At 51.7% G+C, this 14,722-nt stretch overlaps 2 protein-coding genes and 1 pseudogene across 2 annotated transcripts; 2 read left to right on the forward strand and 1 right to left on the reverse strand.

The window, feature by feature from the left end:
- The first annotated feature begins 3,042 nt into the window (after positions 1-3,042).
- Positions 3,043-6,200, forward strand: LOC139000281 (leukocyte immunoglobulin-like receptor subfamily A member 6). The gene is made up of 7 exons (XM_070402529.1): positions 3,043-3,076; positions 3,195-3,230; positions 3,774-4,061; positions 4,196-4,501; positions 4,718-4,857; positions 5,897-5,981; positions 6,064-6,200. Exons 1-7 carry the CDS (start codon positions 3,043-3,045, stop codon positions 6,198-6,200), a joined length of 1,026 nt encoding a protein of 341 aa, XP_070258630.1.
- Positions 6,201-8,416: 2,216 nt separating this feature from the next.
- Positions 8,417-10,164, reverse strand: LOC139000282 (epidermal growth factor receptor substrate 15 pseudogene; annotated as a pseudogene).
- Positions 10,165-12,076: 1,912 nt separating this feature from the next.
- On the forward strand, positions 12,077-14,545 carry LOC139000283 (leukocyte immunoglobulin-like receptor subfamily A member 6). Its single transcript, XM_070402530.1, is given in 10 exon segments — positions 12,077-12,110; positions 12,230-12,265; positions 12,428-12,712; positions 12,858-13,157; positions 13,364-13,609; positions 13,612-13,629; positions 13,836-13,952; positions 13,955-14,137; positions 14,317-14,375; positions 14,459-14,545. Coding segments are annotated over 10 exon segments (1,365 nt in total).
- The last annotated feature ends 177 nt before the right edge of the window (positions 14,546-14,722 follow it).

Raw genomic sequence — 14,722 nt, forward strand, 5'->3', positions numbered from 1 at the left:
TTGAAGAGTAAATTACACTGGGTGTTCTCATGTAAAAAAAAATGGAAGAAAATACCTGATCAAGGCATTACTGCAGGAAGCAGGTGGGACACAAGTATTTTTTTAATTAAATCTTTATTGTTCAGATTATTACATTAGTTACTCTTTTTTCCCACCATAACTCCCCTCCACCCAGTTCCCACCCCACCCTCCGCCCTCACTCCCTACCCACTATCCTCATCCATAGGTGCACGATTATTGTCCAATCTCTTCCCTCACCCCCACACCCCTTCCCCCCGGCCCAAGAATAGTCAGTCCATTCCCTTTCTATGTCCCTGATTCTATTACAATCACCAGTTCATACTGTTCATCAGATTATTTATTCACTTGATTTTTAGATTCACTTGTTGATAGATGTGTATTTGTTGTTCATAATTTGTATCTTTACCTTTTTCTTCTTCTTCCTCTTCTTAAAGGATACCTTTCAGCATTTCATATAATACTGGTTTGGTGGTGATGAGCTCCTTTAGCTTTTTCTTATCTGTGAAGCTCTTTATCTGGCCTTCACTTCTGAATGATAGCTTTGCTGGATAAAGTAGTCTTGGTTGTAGGTTCTTGATATTCATCACTTTGAATATTTCTTGCCACTCCCTTCTGGCCTGCAAAGTTTCTGTTGAGAAATCAGCTGACAGTCGTATGGGTACTCCCTTGTAGGTAACTGACTTTCTTTCTCTTGCTGCTTTTAAGATTCTCTCTTTGTCTTTTGCTCTTGGCATTTTAATTATGATGTGTCTTGGTGTGGTCCTCTTTGGATTCCTTTTGTTTGGGGTTCTCTGCACTTCCTGGACTTGGAAGTCTATTTCTTTCACCAGGTAGGGGAAGTTTTCTGTCATTATTTCTTCAAATAGGTTTCAATATCTTGCTGTCTCTCATCTTCTGGCACCCCTATAATTCGGATGTTGGTACGCTTGAAGCTGTCCCAGAGGCTCCTTACACTATGTTCGTATTTTTGGATTCTTTTTTCATTTTGCTTTTCTGGTTGGGTGTTCTTTGCTTCTTCATATTTCAAATCTTTGACTTGATTCTTTCGACCCTCTGGTCTGCTGTTGGGAGTCTGTATAATATTCTTTATTTCAGTCAGTGTATGCTTAATTTCTAATTGGTTCTTTATCACAACATCGAGGGTCTCATTAGATTTCTTGAAGATCTCACTACATTTATCGGCAGTCTCACCAGTCTTTTCGAGGGCCTTATAAAATTTATTGGCGGCTTCTAGACAGTTCTTTAAAGACCTTAAAAGTTTGGTTTTGAACTCTATATCCAACAGTTTGCTTTCCTCCAGTTCTGTCGTTTGTGTCCTGTTTCTTTCTCTCGGCATTTTTTATGCTTCGCTGTGTCAATAGAGTGGCTTTCAGTGTTAAGTGTCCTTTAGGGCCCAGTGGCTCAGCCTCCCCAATTACCTGAGGTAGACACTCTTGGTGCACCCCCTGTGGGCTTTGTGCACAGTCTTGTTGTAGTTAAGCCTTGATTGTTGTAGTTATCACTGTGAGGAATTGACCTCCAGGCCAATTGGCTGTGAGAATCAGCTGTGTCTGCAGTGGGATAACTTCTGTGCTGGAAACACCCCTCTGGGGCTAGACTTGCTTCGATGGGGCTTTGGTGCTCACTGAGTCTGGCCCCTGAGTGTGCCTTTTATGGTTCCACGGAGCTGCAAACTGGATGGTCCCACTCTGACCTCTGGGCTTCCTGGCTCCTGGATCTCTAGGGAGGTGCTAATCTAGCCTTTGCCTGAGGCTATCCAGCAAAAGTCTCCCTGCAGGGCTTGTGTTGGGCGGGTCCCACGGGATTAACAGGGTGGGGTTAGCAATTATGGCTGCTCTCAGTCTTGCCCTCAGAGGCTCTGCTTCTCAGTGTCCCAGTAATCGCTGCAAGCCTCACGGAGAGAAAGCTGCCCTAGGGTTCTGAGTGATGCCAGACAGTCCCGATTCTCCCGTATGAGTCTGGGCCCCTAGAGACTAGCCCGGAACTGGAGCTCAGAGCCTGAGACTCCCTCCCGATTGAAAACGACAACCTCGCCCTCAGCCGCCAGCCCACTCCGCATGCACTCCGCACCTTAGTATTTTACTTCTGCACTGCGCCTCCTCTGAGTCTCGGTATGTTTTCCTCTTTCCTCCTAGTTGTAGAACTTCCACTCAGCCAGCCTTCCTGTGGTTCTGGATGATGTCCGTTCCGTCTTTTAGTTGTATTTTTGAAGTGGTTGTTCAAGGCAGCAAACTCCGGTGCTTACCTATGCCGCCATCTTGGTTTCGCCTTTCTGACAAGTATTTTTTTAAAAAGGGGTTTTTCTCAACAAATCAAAGCTCTAGACCAAATGACAGCTTCTTAATGTCTAGGACAAGCCATGGACGAGGGGGACAGCTCTGCCCCAGGAACGAGGGGCCCTGAGGGGGAAAATGACCCTGAGGCTGTTCCCAGGAAGGAGGGGCTGGAGGCTGTGGCTGAGAAAAAGGAAAGTTCATGAAGAAACATGTGATAAAAAAAAAACCACCCAGATTCTGGGGCCACAGGAGGGACCTGTTTCCTTCCCTTATTTCCCTGCATTTCCCTCTGAGCTCATTGTCACAGGGACATCGCCCTGAGCTGCACAAGGAGAGGGTGAGCGTGTCCCTGCTGATCTGAGCTCTTCAGGGACCCACATCTCCTGAAGCATCTCCAGAGCCCCGGTGACACCGTCCATGGTGAGGACCACAGGGAGGTGCTGGTGGACGGGCTGAGGAGGAAGGAGACCCCGTGGGGGAGGCTCTGACAGGGAAGGACGTGCCCTGGGTCACCTCACCTGCAAGGGGCGTCTCAGGAGGCTCTGGGTCTATTTCCTGCTTCACCATGGAAATGAGAGCCAGGCTGCTAGAGAGGCTGTGTCCTCCCCTATAGGCTGGTGATGTGACAGCCAGTGACAGGAAGGACCAGCCTCCAAGTGACCACCACCTGTGTGTCTGTCTGTCCATCCTGCTGGTACTGTGGCCTCCACCATCTGCTCAGCTGAGGCCTCTGGGAGAAGACACCATGACCCCCACACTCAGGGCCCTGCTCTGCCTCGGTGAGATGGGAGGAGGGAGGGAACCCGGGTCTGTCAGGACCCAGGACTCAGGAGGCTCATGGGGAGGAGGGTGCTGCTCAGGGTTCAGGGCAAATCTCTCACAGGGACTCTCTTCCAGGGCTGAGTGTGGGCCTCAGGACCCCCGTGCAGGCAGGTGAGTCTGTCCCCACTTCAAGGGCCATCCTCCCGGCAGCAGGGGAAGGGGTGCAGATCTGTCTGACAGATGGAGGGCATCTGGGATTGAGTGCTGGGACCAGGGGTGGGAATGACCTCACCCTGTCCCTCCTGTCCCTTCTGTGCCGGGGCGGGTAATGAGGAAGGACCCCCAGCTCCAGATGAGACGTGCACAGGCCTCTGCAGAGGAGGAGGCCAGAGCACAAAGCTGGTTTCCCCCTGGGGGGGCAGCATGAGGACAGCACAGGGAACCCACAGTGTTCTGGGTTGCAGTCCCAGCCCTGCCCCATCCAGGCTGGGTGACCTGGGGAACGTGATTAACCTCTCTGAGCCTCTGAAGTGGGCAGTGGGGTCAGCAATCCGTGGTGTATGTCTGCTGTGAGGTGAGAGGAGATGAGGGACAGACCCCCAGCACTTGCACCACACACAGTAGGTGCTCATTAAATGGCATCACTCGCTCATTCATGACGTCATGAGGGGGACAAGGGCTCCCCAGGACCTTTCATGTCTGATTCCTTTCCAGGAGTCGTCCCCAAACCCTCCATCTGGGCTGACCCAGGCCCCATTGTCACCAAGGGGAGCCCTGTGACCATCTGGTGTCAGGGGGCTCTGCAGGCTAGTGCCTACCTTCTGTATAAAGAGAGGGGCTCTGAGCCCTTGGATACGAAGATCCCACAGGACTCCAGCAACAAGGCCGGTTTCCTCATTGAAGCTACGATGCCATCCCATGCAGGGCTGTACCAGTGTGCATATTACAGCACTGGGAACATACTCTCAGAGCGGAGTGACCGCCTGCTCCTGGTGGTGACAGGTAAGGGAGACACTGGGTACCCCTCCCACTATGGGCTCCAGGTCAAAGGCAGAGGGAATAAATTGTGGCCTCAGGAACACCCCTGGGCGTGAGAGTGACGGTCCCTTTAACACACACCCTTTCTCCTCCCTCAGGACTGGGCGATGCACCCTCCCTCTCAGCCCAGCCAAGCCCTGTGGTGGCCTCAGGAGGGAACGTGTCCCTCTCCTGTAGCTCATGGTTCACATCGGGCCCTTTCCATCTGCTGAAGGAGGGAGGGGCTGAACCACCCCAACGCATGGAAGCAGAATGGAGGATCTATGCTGGGAGGTGGCAGGCCATCTTCCCTTTGGGCCCCGTGAGCACCTCCCATGCGGGGACCTACAGATGCTATGGTTCTTCCAGCTCCAACCCCAACGTGTGGTCACAGCCCAGTGCCCCTCTGCACATCGAGGTCACAGGTGAGGGACAGGCCCGAATGCATCCCCCTCTGTTTCCTGGGCCCAAAATGATGGTGCTGTGTGTCCACTAGGGACCTGGGGTCATGGGGATCAGTGACACTCACCTCTTGGGAACAGAACCACAGGCAGGAAGTTCAGGGAGGGACATGTGAGACCTCACTTCAGCCCAGTGGGCGATGTGGGGTGTCCCCTAGTGCCACTGTCCCCTCCTCCCAGGTGTGCACAGGGAGCCCACCTTCTTGGCCCAGCCAGGCTCGCTGGTGCTGCCTGGACACATCCTGACCCTTCAGTGCCACGTGGAAGCTGGCTTTGACACATTCACTCTGACCAAGAATGAGGGGCTCCCACCAGCCCCAGCGCCTCTTCTGTTTTATTAGGGTTTACTAGGGATGCTCTCTTTCCCTGACAGATACACATCCCCCCATAATTATCTTTTCTCAGACTTTTAACCACATGACACACATTACAAAGGCTTCTTGGTGTCACCTATTTCGATATTAACCCAACTGAGTGACGCTGATCATCCATGTGCATTTTCTGAATTGTGGAGCTGACATTTAGAGTTATTGCATAGAGATGTCAGTAATTTTGTTTATATCTCGGGTTTTATAGCAAATAGGGTAACAGGTTGACATGATTTCCTACTTTGGGTGTTCACTCAATAATGAAATTAGGGGGATTTTCTCTGTGACTTAAAGTTTGAGGCAGAAGTGTGGACTTCATTGGTTATGACCTTTGTTGTACTTTGAGATAAAGCAAAAGCTCACACCATTAGCATCCATATACCCACATTTCTCATTTGATAAGTATATCTACCACTGTAGGTATTCATTTGTATAATTGTAGAATAAATGAGTTAAACCCTAGCTGGCTTGGCTCAATCGATGGAGGGTCAGCCTATGCACTGAAGGGTCCCAGGTTGGATTTTGGCCAATGACACATGCCCAGGTTGCAGGCTCATTCCCCAGGAGGGGGTGTGCAGGAGGCAGCCAATCAATGATTCTCTCTCATCATTTATGATCCTCTCTATGTCTCCTTCCCCCGTCCTCTCAGAAATCAATAAAAATATATTTAATAAATAAATAAACGAGTTAATAGAAGAATAAATACATGAATAATTCCAGGTGAAAATGAAAATGCGGGCCCCAGAGAGGAGGGGCCTAGGCGGGGTGGGGTGAAGGAGACCCAGCCAAGATATTCACCCCTTCATGCTCCTGAGATTCAGGAGCCCCTGACACCAACTCCTCTTCCATGGACCCTGGGTTCCCAGCTTTTGAAAATGTGGAATCTCAGTTGTAGGGGAATAAGCTCATTGGTCTTGAGTCTCAGGCTGAACATGGAACACACAGCTCTTAGTTATTTCTGAATTGGGACCATTAGTCCCCTCACCATCAGTTCTTGGACACAGCTATCTCTTATGAAGGTCACTCAGAGCAGGTGCTGAGTTCAGACATCACAAGGACACTGATGTCAAGGAGAGGTGGGAACCAGGGTTGACACCAGAACCCTGGAGAATTGGGTTCTGCCCTGACCTTTGTGACCTTTGTATCCACATTTTCCAGGCTCCAAACCCCAAGACTACACCGTGGAGAATCTCATCCGGATGGGCCTGGCTGGCTTGGTCCTGGTGGTCCTCGGGGTGCTGCTATTTCAGGCTCGAAACGACACCAGAAGGACCCATGATGCAACCAGGATATGAACACAGAGGCAACAATGCACCGTTCAGAGTGGGGGAGCCTTGGAGCCCATATGATGATCCCAGGAGGTGCTGAAAGAGAATATGGACCATAGTTGGGGAAACTGACTGCTGACAATGTCCAGGGGAGGAGAGGTGAGAGGCACGGTTTGGGTGCTGGAGAACGTGGGTCATGTCCCTGTAGAGGACGCCTCTTCCATCCACCTGGGGTGCTCCTCCTCCCTCCCTGACCTCGCTCACTCTCCTTCACTGCCCTTCTATTCTCACCCTGTGACGTGAGGGCCAGTCCCACATGGCTGGTTTGGATTCCCATCTAAACACCCCTTCATGCTGGGCCACATCCGTCCCAAGAAAATGTGTTATCTTCATAACCATGGGATTGTTTATTTTATTTCATTTTTACTTTTTTAATTATGTTTGTATTGATTTTAGAGAGAGACGAAGGGAGAGGGATAGACAATGGAAACATTGAGGAGAAAAAAAATCAGCTGCCTCCTGCACGCCCCCTTTTGAGGATAGAGCACGCCATGCAGGCATGTGCCCTGACCTGGATTTGAAACAGTGACCTCCTGACTCATAGGTTAATGTTCAACCACTGAGCCACCCTGGCTAGGCTGTGGGATTACTTTTAAACCAAGAAGAACTTAGTAAAAAAAAAGTCCTGATACCTGCTCCACATGGTCTACCGGCTAGCCCATTGCACATCTCCACCCCTCCTACCATCTCCATGTGGCTTCTTCTTTGTATCCTTACCTGGGACATTCTGTTCACCCAGATTCCAGGTGGTTCTGAATGCTGGTTGCTCTGTAGTTTAGTTGTGATTTCACTGTGGTCATGGGAGGATTTCAGTACTTCCTTTACTTCCTCTGCTATCTTGAGCACAAGTCCTAATATTTTGATAATAAATAAGTAATTTTGAATTGTTGGCATCATTTTATTTAAGTAATGCATAAGGTTCATTTGAAGTAGCTTTTTAAAAATTTTCCAGACCAGTTTTCAATTGATTTAGATTTATTTCTTTTATACATTTACATGAATCAGTTTGGAGGTCAGACATGCATTTCCATTTGGAATAGTTACCACCATTGTTAATATTGGTAAACAGGTCTGTGGGCCAATCACTAGCTGCAACAACCATTCCACCAGGAGCGATAGAATCACTGTGCCTCAGTGTTTCTACCAAAGGGTCACCGCTGATGCCAGCTGTACTGAAAGGCTCAACACCACATGTGCCCACAGGGTCAGGAGAAGGTCGCCTGAGAAAGCTGTCTGGTGTACATGGACATGAACCCTTGAAAGGACCACCTCCAAATAGACCAGTTTCCCCAAAAGGATCAGCCTTGAAAGGATCACTGTCAACAAAAATATCAAACTGGAAACAATCCAAGTCTGTATCTGCACCTGGATCTGCCAGGGGCCTGGATGCTACAGTCGGTGGGTCTTCCTCATTGGAGTGTCTGGCACTGTAGGATTCAGGACAAACTTGTTCTTGGCAGCTGCATCGCCAGTCCCTTCTCAGGAGCCACCGCTCCCCACACCTGCCTTCCCCACACTAATGTCTGTGTCCCTGAGCTGTGCATATATGTATATATATAAGTCCCCGGTTAATTTCTCCTCACCCACCCAGCCCCCTCCTCCTTCCCTGGAGATTCCAGTCTGTTCCATGCTCTATGTCTGTGGATCTGTTTTATTCTTCAGTTTGTATTTTTCCTCAGAATCCACACACAAGTGAAATCATGTGATACTTACCTTTCTCTAACTGGCTCATTTCACTCAGCATAGTCCTCTCCAGGTCCCTCCATGCTGACTCAAAGGGTAAGAAATCCTTCTTTTCTACAGCTGCATTGCATTCCAGTTTTTTTACCCACTCATCTACTGATGGGCACTTGGGCTGTTTCCAGATGTTAGCTATTGTGAATTGGACTTCTATGGACATGGGAGTGTATGTGTTCTCTCTAGTTGCTGTTTCAGGGTTCTTAGGATATATTCTGGGTGTGGGATCACTAGGCCAAATGGCAGTTCCATCTTTAATTATTTGAGGAAACTACACACCGCTTTTCCATAATGGCTTCGCCAGTCTGCATTCCCACCAGCAGTGCACCAGGGTTCCTTTTCTCCACATCCTCACCAACAATTTCAATTTGTTGATTTGTTGGTGATAGCCATTCTGACAGGTAAGATGATACCTCATAGTTTTTTATTTTCTGTCTCTCTGGTGATCAGTGACTGCACTGATTTCATTGATTACTATGGATTTCAAGCTCTTTCCTTTCCATTTGCATTGAAATGACTTCCTGCTATGAACCATGGGGGAGCCACTGAGGAGGACTAAGGTGGCCCTGGCCTGACTCCACACTATCCCACAATTCTGCTGTTCCTTGCAGTAGCAACTCACTCTTCGCTAGCGTGGCCAGCTTTTCCTCAGAAGTGGAGATCCGTGACTCTTGACTAGTTCCTTCAGCTTCCAGGGATGTGACCATCTAGGACTCCTCAGTGCATTAGGCTGACTTCCCTGAGTCCTCCTGCAGCTGGGCCTCCTGTTCATCCAGTCCATTAAGGAGACCCTATACTTGCTGTTTCTGGGCCTGTAGTCTTTGCAGATTAGCATTTGCCCTTTGAAGTTCATCAAGAACACCATGACCCACACGGATCTCTGTTGAAGAGTATATCTTCTGCCAGCTGGAGTGGCCCAGTTGGTTGAGCATTAGCCTGTGCACCGAAAGGTTGCTGGTTCACTTCAGGTGAGGACACACACCTGGGTTGTGGGTTCAATTTCTGGTCAGGGTACATGCAGAAGGCAACTGATCAATGCTTCTCTTTCACATCCATGTTTCTCTGTCTCCCTGCTCCCTCCCTCCCTCTCTCTAAGCATGTCTTTGGGTGAGGATTTTTAAAAAATAGAGTACCTTCTTTCTCCTTCAGGTCTTGTTTCAATTATTCATTTCCCTCTTTAGGTCAATGGTGTCATTGTATGGGCATCTAGCTCCTTAGTAACAGAAAAATCTGGATCCTATGATGCTCTCTGGTAAATGGGCCCTGTCTGGTGGTGGAAGCATCTCAGGAGTAAAATTGTGAAGAGGATCAATGAAATTTATTAACTTCTGATTGACTGAGTGAAAAGCCAAGGCAAACATGTCCTTTGAAAGCTTCCCACAGGGTCACATAACACCCAAATGAAGGCTAGTCAGGTAGAAGCTAACCCTGTCTCCACGAAGATCTCACAAATTTCCAATCCAGACACAAACTCATCCATGTCCTCATCAGTTTCCTGGATGGTGTCATCCTCTTAGTTTTTTCTGCAGGGGATCCAACCCACATTATCCTCTTAGCAGGTGGCACAAGGCTGGAGGCTAGAACATGGGCACAGGTGCTTGCTCCAATGTGCCCTTTACCAAACTCATGCCACCTGCAGACTCATCTCCGTGAGCATCGCACCAGGGCCAACACCACACAGCTCCCAAAGGCTTCCAAGGACAGCCACAGGCAGCTTCGAGGTGAGCAACACTAGTTTCCCTTTAGGGAAGACAGAAATCCACATATGGGGCTTAAAAATGATAAAAAAAAAAAATGACACCATGTTTGGCCTTGTCTTCAGATTATACAGCCCACGGGAGCCCTGATGCAGAGGTTCCACTGTCCAGCAAGGGACTTTGTGTGTCTTGAAATCTTGTTGCAGGAAAGCAAGGTTTAAGCTCCTCAGTGACACCTGCAATGCATCCTGGGTACATGCAAAAGGCACACACCAATGAATAAGTCCCCTTTGCTCAGGACACCTTTGCCTTCTGAGTCAGAAAAAGCCCAAACCTTTCCCAGTGTCAGGTCTGGGAGCCTGATATGTTCAGGAAAGCAGCAGCATCAGCAGCCAGTACCCTCAAGGATGGGCCGCACTGCCCTTTCTGTAGCATTTTCCACATGAAGGGGTCCCACTTGATGACTGTGTCAGGGAGAGCTGGGCAGGCACAGCCATGGTACCCCCATCCTGCAGGGGAGGGGAAGGATGGACAGGCAGGCAGAGGTGCAGTGGAGAGAAAGAGGCAGGATCATGAAAGGCAAACCCTTGCCTCCTCTCACCCCCGGGGATTTCCCTTTCCTGTCCATTCCTATTGGGCGGTCCCCTCCCACACACCTGCTTTTGCACAGAGAGTCCCTCCCAGGGCTGTCCTGATGTTCAGGATGCAAAGAGGTGGAGAGTGGGATCTGCCCTGCCCCATGGCATCCTCTCTCCCTAAGTTAGCATCTGACTGTGATGTGCCCAGCAGAGCCCACGCCAAAGGTGAGCCTCACACTCACACCTGGACAGATGCCCACGCCCGGCTAGAATGGATTGAATCTGTTTCCACACACACACAGAGGACATGGCTCAGTGCTGACCATGGGCTGGGTCTGTGGACAGAGAGACCCCAGTGCCCATATCCAAAGCATGTGGAGGGGCAACCCTGCTCCAACTTTCACCCTGAGTCCAGATCCCCTCCCTGTGTGTGGCCACCCTGGGTCCCTCTCTTGTCCACATGGGGTGGGAAGCTCCACAATGATGACTTCTGGCTGCACCCAGGCACAGTAGCCACTCAAGGTTGGCCCCTGTTATCTGTCCTGCTTCCCTCTCCATCTGTGGAACTTGCAGTTCCCTTTTGGGCACTGAGGATGGCCACATGTTTCAGGAACAGTGTGCATAGCCTTCTCAGTATCAGGAGCAGATGGGGATTTGTACGTGTGTGTATAGGAATCATCCAATTCTTTCGGAGTTCTGACCAACACCGCTCATGGCTCACCTCACAGGACTTAGTCAGGTGTGGAAATAAACCAGGATGGCTCCCTCCAGGTCCCCACAACACAGACCCCACAACCACTCTAAGGAGTTCCATTCTTAAAGACGTGCTGCATGAGAGGAAACTGAGACCAAAGAGGTTGTATATTGAGGGTGAAGGTCACACACCTAAAGGACAATGGAGGACTACTTAAATAAGAATCAGCCTAGCTGGTGTGTCTCAGTGGTTGAGTGTCAATCTATGTATGATCCAGGATGTTGAATTTCAATTCTTAGTCATGGCATATGCCCAGATTTCAGCCTCAATCCCCCATATGGAGTGTGTAGGAGGCAGCCGGTCAGTGATTCTCTCTCCTCATGGATGTTTCTATCTCTCACACACTTTCCTTCCTCTCTGAATTCCATAAATAATATATTTTTAAAATAAAAAGTAAATAAATAAATGAGATCAGTTTTGTTCCCCAAACCAGAGCAATAACACACGTATGGTCACTGACTGAAGACAGGGGCCCAGGACGAGGAGAAGAGATCTTCCTGAGGAACAAGGCATGAGGGGAGGAGTGACTCAGAGGCGAGTTCCTCCACTAAGCGGTGGATGCTGTTGCAAGAAAGGGGCGTTGACCAGGGGCTGGCACAGGAAGAAAACCACATTCTGGGGCCACAGAAGGGAACTGTTTCCTTCCCTTATTTCTCTGCATTTGCCTCTGTGCTCACTGTCACAGGGACATCGCCCTGATCTGCACAGGGAGAGGGTGAGCGTGTCCCTGCTGATCTGAGCTCTGCAGGCCACAGGGACCCACATCTTCCTGAAGCGTCTCCAGGACCCGGGTGGCGCTGTCCAAGGTGAGGACCACAGGGAGGTGCTGATGGACGGGCTGAGGAGGAAGGAGACCCTGTGGAGGACGCTGTGACAGGGAAGGACGTGCCCTGGGTCACCTCACCTGCAAGGGGCATCTCAGGAGGCTCCGGGTCTATTTCCTGCTTCACCATGAAAATGACAACCCTGTGACAGGGAGAATCGGCCTCCAAGTGACCACCATCCGTGCGGCTCTCTGTCCATCCTGCTGGCCCGTGGCCTCCAACTGCTCAGCTGAGGCCTCCAGGAGAAGACGCCATGAGCCCCACCTTCAGGGCCCTGCTCTGCCTCGGTGAGATGGGAGGAGGGAGGGGACCCTGGTCTGTCTGGACCCCAGGACTCAGGAGGCTCCTGGGGAAGAGGGTGCTGCTCAGGGTTCAGGGAAAATCTCTCACAGGAACTCTCTTCCAGGGCTGAGTGTGGGCCTCAGGACCCCCGTGCAGGCAGGTGAGTCTGTCCCCAGTTGTCCCTGGTCCCACTCTTCAAGAGCCATCCTCCAGGCAGGTTGGGAAGGAGTGCAGATCTGTCTGACAGATGGGGGACATCTGGTACTGAGAGTTGGGAACAGGTGTAGGAATGCCCTGTGACTCAGGCTCTAATTCCTTCCAGGAACCCTCTTCAAGCCCACCCTCTGGGCTGAGCCAGGCCCTGTGATCCCCTGGGGGAGCCCGGTGACCATTTGGTGTCAGGGGACCCCAGGGGCTGAGGAGTACCGTCTGGAGAAAGTGGGAAGCCAAGCACCATGGAAAATAGAGAAGCCACAGGATCCTGTGGACAAAGCCAAGTTCTCCATCTCACACATGACAGAGCATGATGCAGGGAGATATCAGTGTCACTACCTCAGCTCCAATAGCTGGTCAGAGCGCAGTGAGCCCCTAGATCTGGTGGTGACAGGTGAGAGGACACTCAGGGGTCCCAGCCTCAGGCTCTGCCCTCAGGAAGGGGGTCTGCTCTCAGGGTGTCTCCCTCTCACAGCCCAGCCCTGGGGGACGTGAGGGAGGTGTGAGCCCATTTAACACGCTGCCTCCTCCTCTCCTAGGATCCTCCAGCAAACCCAGCCTCTCAGTCCTGCCCAGCCCTGTCGTGAACTCAGGAGGGAATGTTACCCTCCAGTGTGGCTCAGGGCAGGGATTTGACATGTTCATTCTGACTGAGGAAGATCACAGGCTCTCCTGGGCCCTGGACTCACAGCCACAGCCCAGTGGGCAGTCCCAGGCCCTGTTCCCTGTGGGCCCCGTGACACCCAGCCACAAGTGGACATTCAGATGCTATGGCTGTTACAAGGACAGGCCCCAGGTATGCTCACCACTGAGTTTCCCCCTGGAGCTCCTGGTAACAGGTAAGTCCCATTATTGTCCCATCCATGAATTGAAGGAAGAGACACATTATTGGCATCTTTTCTGTGATGGTAGAAAGGTGGGGTGAGAAGAGCACAGGGGCTCCTGGTCCAAAGACACAGAGAGAAACAGTGAGATGTGGGGACCCGGCCAGAAGAAGGGGGTTATGGGAGGAGCAACCCCTGTAATTCATGTCTGGTCTCCCCAGGTGCCTCTGGGAAGCCCTCTCTCCTGACCCAGCAGGGCCCATTCATGGGCTCTGATGTTGCTTATGACAGATTCGCTCTGTCCAAGGAGGGGGGACGGGACCTCCCCCAGAGCCTTGTCCTGCAGCCCCAGGCTGGGCTCTCTCAGGCCCACTTCCCCCTGGACACAGTGACCAGCTCCCACGTGGCCCGGTACAGGTGCTACAATGGATACAACCTCTCCTCTGAGTGGTCGGCCCCCAGTGACCCCTGGACATCCTGGTGGCAGGTGAGGAGCCAGTAGGTTCAGTCAGGGACCAGACTCTGCACAGGCCCTGCTGGTGTCTCAGGTGGTGAGGCCAGAATGACAGTGCAGGCCCCAGGGAGGGAGAGAGACAGAGACAGACAGAGTGGCAGATCTTCAGAGAGAGGCCTGGTGACTCTCAGGTCACAACAAGGTGGACAGGCAGCCCTCACCCTCCTCCCTCTCTCTAGGACACCTGCCTGACAGACCCTCCCTATTGGTGCAGCCAGGCCCCAGGGTGGCCTCAGGTGAGAACGTAACCCTGCTGTGTCAGTCACAGAGCCCGAGGGACACGTTCCTTCTGTCCAAGGAGGTGGCAGCCATTCTCCCCTGAGTCTGAGAACAAAGCACCGAGCTCAGCCGTTCCAGGCGGAGTTCTCCATGAGTCCTGTGACCTCAGCCCACGGGGACACCTACAGGTGCTACAGCTCACACAGCTCCTCCCCCTTCCTGCTGTCACTCCCCAGTGAGCCCCTGGAGCTCCTGGTCTTAGGTGAGGGCCCCTGACCCTGTCTGCTGAGCTGTCTGCTCAGGATCCTGTCCGCAGAACAATCATGGGATGAAAGGGAGTGAGGGGGAGCTCCAGTTGCGCAATCGGTTAGCGCGAGGTACTTATAAGAAAGGGAGTGAGGGGCTGTAGGGATGGTCAGCCAGAGGAAATCTGCCCCTCAGAAACCCCTGTCCCTCTCCACCCCTCCCCCTCACCTGCTCCAGAAGGTGCCAGGTGGACAGTGGGAGGGACTTAGTGAGGACTCTGTGTGAGGGGGTCTCCAGGGTCAGCCTCAGTGTCTCCCCCTCTTCCTATCCTTCCCAGGCCCCCTGGAATGCAGCCCCCGCCCACGTGGTCCCCTTTGCTCAGAGGGAGACAGCTCCCCTGGGGAGTTCTGAGCCTGAGACCTAATGCCGCCCATGCACTAAGAGTTGGCTGTGTCCTAAGGCTGTTCTGGGGACACATTTCAGGGAACCATGGGCCCCAAGGGTTGTGGGGATCAGTTCTCCTACCCAGGGAGTCAGGGCCACAGAGCGGAAGTGGGGGTCTCCATGGGGAGGTGGTGGGTGCCTCCATGGGGACAGGGGC

This window comes from Myotis yumanensis, unplaced genomic scaffold, assembly GCF_028538775.1.
Source record: "Myotis yumanensis isolate MYYU_CA2020_CCGP unplaced genomic scaffold, mMyoYum1.0.hap1 SCAF_23, whole genome shotgun sequence".
Taxonomy (NCBI): Eukaryota; Metazoa; Chordata; class Mammalia; order Chiroptera; family Vespertilionidae; genus Myotis; species Myotis yumanensis.

Bases quoted from the DNA above. Each gene is read 5' to 3' on its own strand.
- LOC139000281 (XM_070402529.1), top strand. From the start codon at position 3,043: ATGACCCCCACACTCAGGGCCCTGCTCTGCCTCG. The intron at 4,502-4,717 runs GTGAGGGACAGG...CCCTCCTCCCAG, and splicing joins TCTGCACATCGAGGTCACAG to GTGTGCACAGGGAGCCCACC. The intron at 5,982-6,063 runs GTGGGAACCAGG...CACATTTTCCAG, and splicing joins GACACTGATGTCAAGGAGAG to GCTCCAAACCCCAAGACTAC.